We start from the raw sequence: 8,882 nt of genomic DNA on the forward strand, positions 1-8,882 counted from the left end.
CTTACATCCAACAGTAAGCTCCTTGTCAAAAGCACTTTTGTCCGGAGCTCAAGAGGCCTGTAGACCGTTTTGGAGGGGGGCCGGTCCCTGTGCCACGGAGTGACCGAAGCCCGGAGTGGTCACCTCAATCCCCTTTGTTCCCTTCATCTGAATGGAGCTCTTTGATGAAAGACCTAATAGCAAGGGAATTTACAATCTGGGCAGATTGAAAGGCTGAGTAATGGGCAAAGAGAGAAAGGGAACAGAGGGACGTCAGGGAGACGGGGAGTCATCACGTAGGCAAACCAAAAGCCACGGCTGTCAATGTCGCTGAAGAAAAGTAGGACGCGTTGTAGAGGTTTACAGTTCCCCAGCGGGGAATCCTTTTGTCCTGTGACCTCTGAATCAGGCGTCTCCAAATTTGGCATGCATCATTGCCATGACTAAAAGTTATAAAAAGATTTCAATTTCTCCAAACCATAACTGTAAATCTTCAGTGCTCATGAAACATAGATAAACATTGTCAAACAGTAATACGACATTGTTCATTTGTGATTGTTTTGGCACTAGTTATGCATTGTGTTGGACACAGTTTATTCCAGAATATATAAACTCTAGTTAGCAGAGGAACATTTTCAATTTTCGGCAGCTCTTCGACAAAACTGTTTGCCCAATCGACTCGCATATTACATTCAGTCTTTAGAAATGTGTAACTATTGGTACAGAATTCTGGGGATGTCAGTATAATTCATATTTAGGCCTGTAGCTTTTGATCCATAATTTCCAGAAAGGTATGGCAGTAAAAAGTCTCTTTTGTAGTTTTGGCCCTGTCATTTGTAGTTTTTCCTGCTGTCTATCACTTCCTCTCATTGCTATTGTCAAGCGACCAAGATTTTTCCTTTTTCTTTGTTGACAATTAAATGTACTTCTACCACTATTCATCTTATCATCTTATTTAACTGTCTTCACCGTGGCTTTTTGTGTTATTAGGAGAACTGAGAGACAGAAGTGTATCTACTGCTATTTTTTGTTCAGTGTTAAAAACATCTCAAAAACCCTCCTCTTCTGATGGCATCTTGTCGATGTATTTTCATTTTTGTGGAAAGCACTTTGCAGTTGATCATTTGAAAGTTACAAAACAAATATAGATTTTTATTACGGTTTAGATGTAACCCTCAGTCCCACCGCTGCCAGTACAAAATGTTCGGCTATGTGGATCTTGGATTTAGGAAACTTCGATCGGCTTGCAGCTGTATTTTGTAGTAGAAAATAAGAATTCAGCACGGATCATTCCAAAAATGTACACAAATCTATTTGCCAGATGTTTTTTTGAGTATTTAAAGTGTGACTTAAATTCAGACTTAAACTGAAGAAAAGTATTAGATGTTTAGATATTTATTCTCTAATTTGTGTTTAAAGTAGAGAGTAAAAACATTTTACATCTATTGATTTTTACCTTGGATATTATTCATGTCTTTATTCACCGTGAGCCATACAAAATTCCTCTGTACTGTGGACTAATTCAACTCACTAGCAGCCATGTTCCTCTTCTGTTCGCTTCTCTCTCTGCTTCGGTTTGTCTCAGCCGTATGTTGCGAGGGCTTTGACATCTGTGGTCAAGGCCAGCAAACGGCTTTTACTTCATTCACACTGATATGTTCAACTGAAATGAATTGTCTCACTTTGAGATTGTGGCACATTTGTTTGTTTTTTTGCTCTTGTCGGCACTGCAGCACAATGTTGTGATAAGTGTGGTAATGTAGAAGGAGCTCCAGTATGTGTCTTGTTACCGTGACGTCATTTCTCCGTGCTTATACACAGCTCGTCGTGCATGCACAGCTGTGATGTCAGTCTTTGTGTGGGAAGCCGTGGTGCATGGAGTGAGGTGCATGTTGGGCCGTATGGGTCCCGCTGTTGTCATGACAATCATCCTCTTGAAAACTGTGCTGCACAAAAAAAAAAGTGATTTTAAAATGTACGCGAGGGTGTCGTTTTGTTGTTGGGCAAAGTCTCGTCTTTTGCTTTGCATGGCAGGACGGTTGTTACAGTAGGGCTTAACTGTTGTGATCACCAAAGATTTTATAATAAGCAAAGTCTTCTTTCACCAATCAGGTCAGAGTCCTAAAATAATAAGAGCAAAAGGTGTCGGTTTAGAGCGAACCGACTCTCAAACCGTAGGTGAATTCCCGAGGGGACGACGCAAGGGTAGGTACTCCACACTGAACTGCCATTGTGTATCTGAAAACTTTCCATTCCTTGACCTCTCTCACACTCTACTTCATCTCGACTCTTTGCATGTCGTGTTCTGTCGGATGTCTCTTGTAAGAAACTGTGTGCAAACCAGACTCGATTACACCGTACCTTTTTAATATCTGCTGGCTGCGATGAGCACATCCATCCAGAGCTGCCCAAATAGGTTTAAGAATAAAACATGGGTGTCAGAGCTGTTGCACTAATCCAGTCTTATTTTAAATCCCAGCAGGAGGGGACTGAGTGTGCACTTCATACACGGTGGATTGGAGTCACAGCATGCCTCTCAGAATACACTGTTACTACCACCTTACACTAACTGTCTTCTCCCTCTGATGTGACTACTTACATGCAGTCAAACAAAATGACTGACTGACTAACAATTCTCTTACGAAACATTTCTTTTTGTGTTTTTTTTATTTAATATGTTGTCCTTCCAAAGCACACATTCAGATGTAGCAGCCGCAACAGAATTATTGTCACAAGAACAGTCACATGGCTCCGGAAAGTAGTAGAAGGCTCTTCAAGAGGAAATTAAACAATGATATCATCTAATAAAAGAGAGACTCAGATAGATGATCTCTTCTGCTTGTGTACGTGCAGCTTGTACTAGCAAGTATGTAGTTTACAGTGTTTTTAGTCTGACACCTTGCACACAACATTGCACACAATTTTGCATTGTACAATTGCTCAATTGTTTTCAGTTTGTATTGTTTTTCACCTTCTTAAAGGGAGGAAATTGGTTCAAACTATGTTTCACACATTTGATGTCGTCACACTTGCGACAATTGTTGTTTTCTTGCTGCAAAGGTCTCACCACCGTGTGCAGCAGACAAGATCCGCCTGTGATGAGAACTTTAAGGAATAAATGGGCGGGAAATGCTGCTGAATATAATTTATTTATTAATTTATTTGTAATTTGTAGAGCAATAAATGATACCAAAGAGAATTGCTATTTAAATGGCATACATTTTAATTTTTGGTTGTTTTTTAGATCTGATTTTTAGCTGTTTGTAATTGTTTAGAAAAAGTAGAGTACTGATAAATTATCATTTCTTTTTCAAATAAAAGTTTGTTTACATCTACATTCATTATGCAGTCATTTGTTCCAGACTTGATCTGCATTAGTAATACTTTTATGTTTTAAAACTATTAAAATGTATAATTAGGAACATATAGGTTACTTTATTTCACAGTGTTTACAACATTCCAGTCGTTGACCTTTCCCAGTCTTACATAAGTGTAGTTATAGTATGTTTCTTGAGCAGTAGCTGACTGTTTTGTGTACTTTGCTTTAGGAAGACCAGCTCCACTTGAGATCAAACCACTGCCAGAATGGGAGGAGCCCTCTACGCCCGTCCGCTCGCCCGTCACACGCTCATTCGCTCGGGAGTAAGTATCTGAAATGATCTGCAGCATTTTTCATAGTTCTGCATTTTGCTAACAACTAAGGGCATGTTCACGCCACTCTGTTTCCTTAGCCTGTTTAAAAAAAATAAATAAAAAAAAAAGCTTCCCTTCTTATTAGTCGTGCTTTAAAAAAAAAAAAAAAGCTAGGGGCAATAAAAATAAATTGCTGCGCTTCTTCTCCAATGGACTGAACTTAAGCAGCCGATGTTGCGGAAACAGTGGGCATTAACTGTTTTTACATTACACACACAAAATGCAGTTTTCTTTTTTTAAAGTAAAAATATGATTTGGCATGAACATTCCCTTTTGTAGTGGATACAATTAACTAAATAAGTAGGCACTAACACTTCATGCATTACTGTAGTCACCTTGTGACCAAAGTAGCACTGCTCATACACACTGGTCTGGGATTTGCCTCAGAGCTACATTACACTGAATGCAGTTTATTGTCCTGTATTAGGTCTATTCCTGTGCTTTTGTGCTGCAGGGACTCGTCTGGCTGCAGTGGGTCATAGCTGTGGCTGTTATGTCTGTATTATATCCTGTGCTCACCAGAGACTTCACTTGTCTGGAAGTCGGTCTGTAAACATTGTGAATGCTGCTCAGTCTTTCTAGGTTTCCAATGCCAACGAGACCCGCGTCAGTGCATAGTACGGCCTCCAGCACTGACTCCGAAGACTGTGATGAGAATTATGTAGCCATGGTCTCTAATAAGTCCACAGATGAACCAGTATGTAACACACAACTATCCTCTGATATAAGAAGTTGCATGATTATTGTTTTCTAATCTCAAATCGCAGATAATCACAGCTACAGAAAAATGTGCTAAATGTCTTATTGTGATGTGTGTTTTTGTGGTTTGTTGAAAATATTTGAAATCATTGTTCTATATGAAATTTACAAAGACAGTTTTCACTACAGATGCACCATAAATACAGTAGAGAGTATGTATGTACGGGGCAGGCAAAGTGTTCAGGGTTGAACACCATGCAACCTAGAATTTGAAGCTGTGATTGTTGCACAGAACATATGAGAAAGCCCATTTCCAGTTCTCGCTCCTCTAAGGCATACGTTAGTGTGGACAAATAACTGGTTGCTGCAGATGGACTCCTCGCCACTTCAACTCTTTTCTTTGCAATTTCTTCTTGTTCTGCAGCTCAGCTTTCTTTATTCTCTATTTTGTTCTTCTGCTTTTCAGGTATTGTGTTCTTGAATTTAAAAAAAATGCTTTTTTGGTCAAATAAGTACCCTTACTGTAGTTTAAAAGATCGCTTTTTGTTATCTGGGCATTGGCTTAAATGGCATCAAAATGAGAAGTCTTTTCTGTGATGCCTGCGGAATAATATAATAATATTGGGCACATCAGCCATACATTGATAGGATGACATTTCTGTCATTGGGGTTTCTTTCTCTTACAGTTTGGGTATTAGGTGAATAATTTTCCTGTTTTTCTTGCTGTAACAATTTAACTTTTTCCAACATTTGCTTTGATATTGTCTGCTGACTTCCTGTTCTTTCATCGCTCATGTTAATTTCTTTCTCCCTAGTTCTTCATTTCTTTGGCTTCACCAGGCTCTGGCTTCATTCATTTTCTTTTTTCCCCGCATTTTGTTCTTGACCATCTGCTGTTTCTTCTTTCCTTTTGTCACTGCTTCCTTCTCACTCTGTGTAGAGAGGAGTCCTTCTACTGCACAGTCCCCATCACCCCTGTAAAGAGGGAGGTGGAGGAACTTGACATCATAGAGGAGGTGAGCAGGGTTGCCAGGTTAGACGTGCATGGCCTGCTCTGTCAGAACACCAGGGGTTACCAGTTTGAAGTGTTATCATTTGATCAGACATTCAGCAAGTCCGTAGTGCATACTTTGCTGTGCTTTTATCACTCCCCAACACCAGCTAGGAACTGTGGCTTGGATACACAGTCTGCAGTGCAGTGATTTATAGATGTGAAATGTGATGGTAGTATGCACTAGTTTTGTCACCATCTTAGTTCTAATAACACCACCCCAACTTGTAGTTAGAAATTAACACTACCTATAGGTCCAACATGTAACTTAGTGTTGTCACAATAACTTAACTTCACACTGAAGCTCTTTCTCCTTATCTGGAATTTGCTGTAAACATAAAGTGATGTCACTGACCCGCCACTACTTTATTCAATTTAAAATAGGGAAAGCATAATAAACTCATAAACAATAACATAAACTTTGCAATCTGAACAAAGTGCAAACACCCTTTCAGAATTGAAATTCAAATGTTAAATTCTGAGACGCTTTGCTCAGTCATTTGTATCTCATTGGACAGCTTTGAAGCAACTGGGGTTTTGGCTTGTCGGTCTGCTGCCCTTTTTGTTGTTGGCTGTGTCAGTGGAATGATGTACCCACGCTTCAGCGGACAAACTTTGGCGGTCTGGTGCCTGTTTGATCGGACCGGCGAGATGAAAAGATGTTCACTGATTAAACAAATCTATTCTTAGAACGAAACGATGATCAGCTTCATCTAAGTAGTGCTGTTAATCACTGCTCCAATTTTGACAATTAGTACATGGACTGATTATGTTGACTAATTGTACACACACATTTTGGGTTAATTCTCCATGTTTTCATCCTTTAAATGTTCCGGTCCACAAACCATCAGACCTGATGTTGGGCTTGAATGTAGTTTGGGCTCGCAGGACATTCTTTGTGAAAGTACCAACCTTTTGGGAAATCAAATCAGTCAATCTCTTGCAATCTTAGCAAACCACTATCAGTTATTGTGACAATGCCAGATTGTATTGAAGTATGAGTTTGCTTCACTGACACTGACTCAGTGTTCCTATTCAGTCAATAAAAGCGTCCTTTTCTGGCTTATGTAGATCATGAAGCTTGGTGCCCCCATGACTGCGGATGGTGGGAGCAGCCCTATGATGATGCAGAAGGGAGACAAACAGGTGGAGTACCTGGATTTGGATCTTGACTCCGGCAAGTCTACCCCACCTAGGAAGGTAGGAATTAATCAGCCCTCGCATCCCGAGCTGTGTGTTCACAAGTCATTTTAAAGGAACTTCAAGACCAACCTTTTTTTTGTGTTTTCTTTACTCAGGTTAAAAGCAATGGAACTGGAATGGCAGTTTCAGACGAGCGCGTTGACTACGTGGTTGTGGACCAGCAACGGACACAGGCCCTTAAGAGCACACGGGAGGCCTGGAACGATGGCCGCCAATCCACAGAGACAGACACCCCTTCCAAGGGACCCAAGTGACCCTGTTGTCCCAACCGCCAACCCACCCTCCAAACCCCCAAACTGTCGGGCCTTTTACACTAGTGTAGGCTCTGGTGTGTGCTTTGGGACGGTCCAGCTGTCACCTTCCACCTCAGCAAGATCCTTAATGTGTAGTGGAGCTTCATAGCCACTCAACTGTTTAGTTTACACTGCTGTTAGGCCTAGGACAGCACTGTGTGTACAGTCGTAGGAAGTGGTATGAGCCAGGAATAAGCTGTATGCGGTATGAAAGCAGGTGGAATGACTGGACTTGTCTTCGGGGTTTGACTTAAGCAGACCCACAAACTTTGAACATTCACTGCCTCCTATATTGGATTGGAGTTTTTTTTTGTTCTGTTGTTCACCTTTCAATGGCTGGTGGGCGGATCCACAGTTAACATTTCCTTATATTATAATGCTGTTTAATGTTTTGAAGTATAAGTTGAATCACTTGATAACACGATCAAAATACTTTATCAATGCAACACTCTACTACTTAGCATAGCTGGTTAACAGAGTTGATTTTTCAGTTTCCCCTGTTTGAGTGGAGTGAAGTTTCCATGGGCACTGGTCACAGGTCAGTTTTACAAATTTTTTACCAAGTGAGTGTGGATGACTGAAACTCACCCTGAACTGTGTCCATGGCAAACTTCAAACCTGATCTCCAAGATAACCCAGTACGACAGAATTAGTTTTATGACTTTTCTTCTTTTTCTTTTTTTCAATGCAAAGGCAGTTGAACTTGTTCATTTTACATGTAACCAAGTGCTCAATTTAAGCTTTGGATTCACTCAAGGTTTTATCCACTGAACATGATTTGATTTCCATTTACTTTGTACGTGGAGATGCTTCAATCTGTTATAATGGAAGTGCAAAGACTGTACAAAAGTGTTATGTATATAAACAGGAAAAGTGTCCTTTATTTGTATGGAATATCCAGCGTGTTTAACTCGAGGGTATGTGGATTCTGCAGGGTAGAATCCTGTGCCGGTCTTAGGTGGTATCAGGACTTGTGATAAATGAATGAATTACTGTGAGTTTTTAAAAGAAAGTGACAGGTTTTCTATAAGTTATGCAAAGGTATCAAACTTAGGCTAGAGAGAGCAAATCAGGTACTTATAAATACAACTAACCATTTCTAATTTATTTCTCAAGTTATTTCATCGGGTGGATGTCTTGTCCACTTTTAGCTCAGTATTCTTGATTCATTTGCTAAAGTCTGTTAAAATGCTTAGTTTGACGAGCGCCGGTCAGTTAGTTTCACAAGTTCATTGATATTCCTCATTCCTCTCTTATCTAAGGTTTAATTTATTTCAAATTGAACTGGCATACAGTTTTGGGAAATCGACTGCCTCATGTAGTCAACTTGATGCATCTTTTATTAGACGGTGAAAACGTCTTTGTCTGCATAAATCTGTGCTTTACTAACCTGTGAACTCTGACTCAGAAGTCCCAAGCATGTGCTACCACAAGATAAAATCATTGCTGTACATATTTTGCCATCAATTAGATTAACATGTATCATTTGAAAAATGTGCCTACTAAGTCATCTTCATTCTACTTCACTCTTTCCTTCTTGCAGTCTTTTTGTGATACGGACTGCAAAGCTGATGATGCTTTATCTTTTTTAATGAATCTCGACAGAAAATGTAAATTTTGAAAGTGGACTAAATAAAATCCAACCTCTTATGCATGTGTTGTCTTTCTTCAATATGATTTCCATGATGATAAGAAAGTCAAAATGGAAAAGAGAATTTGAAGAAATAGAAATCCAATGTTAAAGTAAGTTTATGTCCTGTGCGTGGTGAGTGTTTTATTTTGGTTGTCTTTTCAATCCCATTCATATTGCAAAACCGATAATACCATTCCACATGCCCACAAGCTTGCAACTAGATCGCTAAGAATTTAAAAGTTTTATCTAAAAGTTGTATATAGAGTAGTTTTTCAAGAAAATGTCCTAGACATTCTGAGAAATTATAGCCTTTAACTATGACCATATCATC

General features: G+C 39.6%; 1 protein-coding gene across 6 annotated transcripts in view; it reads left to right on the top strand.

The window, feature by feature from the left end:
* Positions 1-8,570, top strand: part of gab1 (GRB2-associated binding protein 1) — a 50,737-nt gene extending 42,167 nt beyond the window's left edge. For 2 of the 6 annotated variants that reach the window (XM_068726632.1, XM_068726634.1), the window contains 5 exons: positions 2,092-2,184; positions 3,528-3,621; positions 4,246-4,369; positions 6,494-6,622; positions 6,721-8,570. In XM_068726632.1, coding sequence (XP_068582733.1) covers positions 2,092-2,184; positions 3,528-3,621; positions 4,246-4,369; positions 6,494-6,622; positions 6,721-6,879 — 599 coding nt within the window. In that variant the 3' untranslated portion in view covers positions 6,880-8,570. Of the gene's footprint in view, positions 1-2,091; positions 2,185-3,527; positions 3,622-4,245; positions 4,370-5,311; positions 5,388-6,493; positions 6,623-6,720 lie in introns of those variants that run through there. The other 4 variants (XM_068726635.1, XM_068726636.1, XM_068726633.1 and 1 more) reach the window with 3 other exon arrangements.
* The last annotated feature ends 312 nt before the right edge of the window (positions 8,571-8,882 follow it).

This window comes from Cebidichthys violaceus, unplaced genomic scaffold (genome assembly GCF_023349555.1).
Source record: "Cebidichthys violaceus isolate CVI_PGR_0920_01 unplaced genomic scaffold, fCebVio1.0.p SCAF_4, whole genome shotgun sequence".
NCBI classification, from domain to species: domain Eukaryota; kingdom Metazoa; phylum Chordata; class Actinopteri; order Perciformes; family Stichaeidae; genus Cebidichthys; species Cebidichthys violaceus.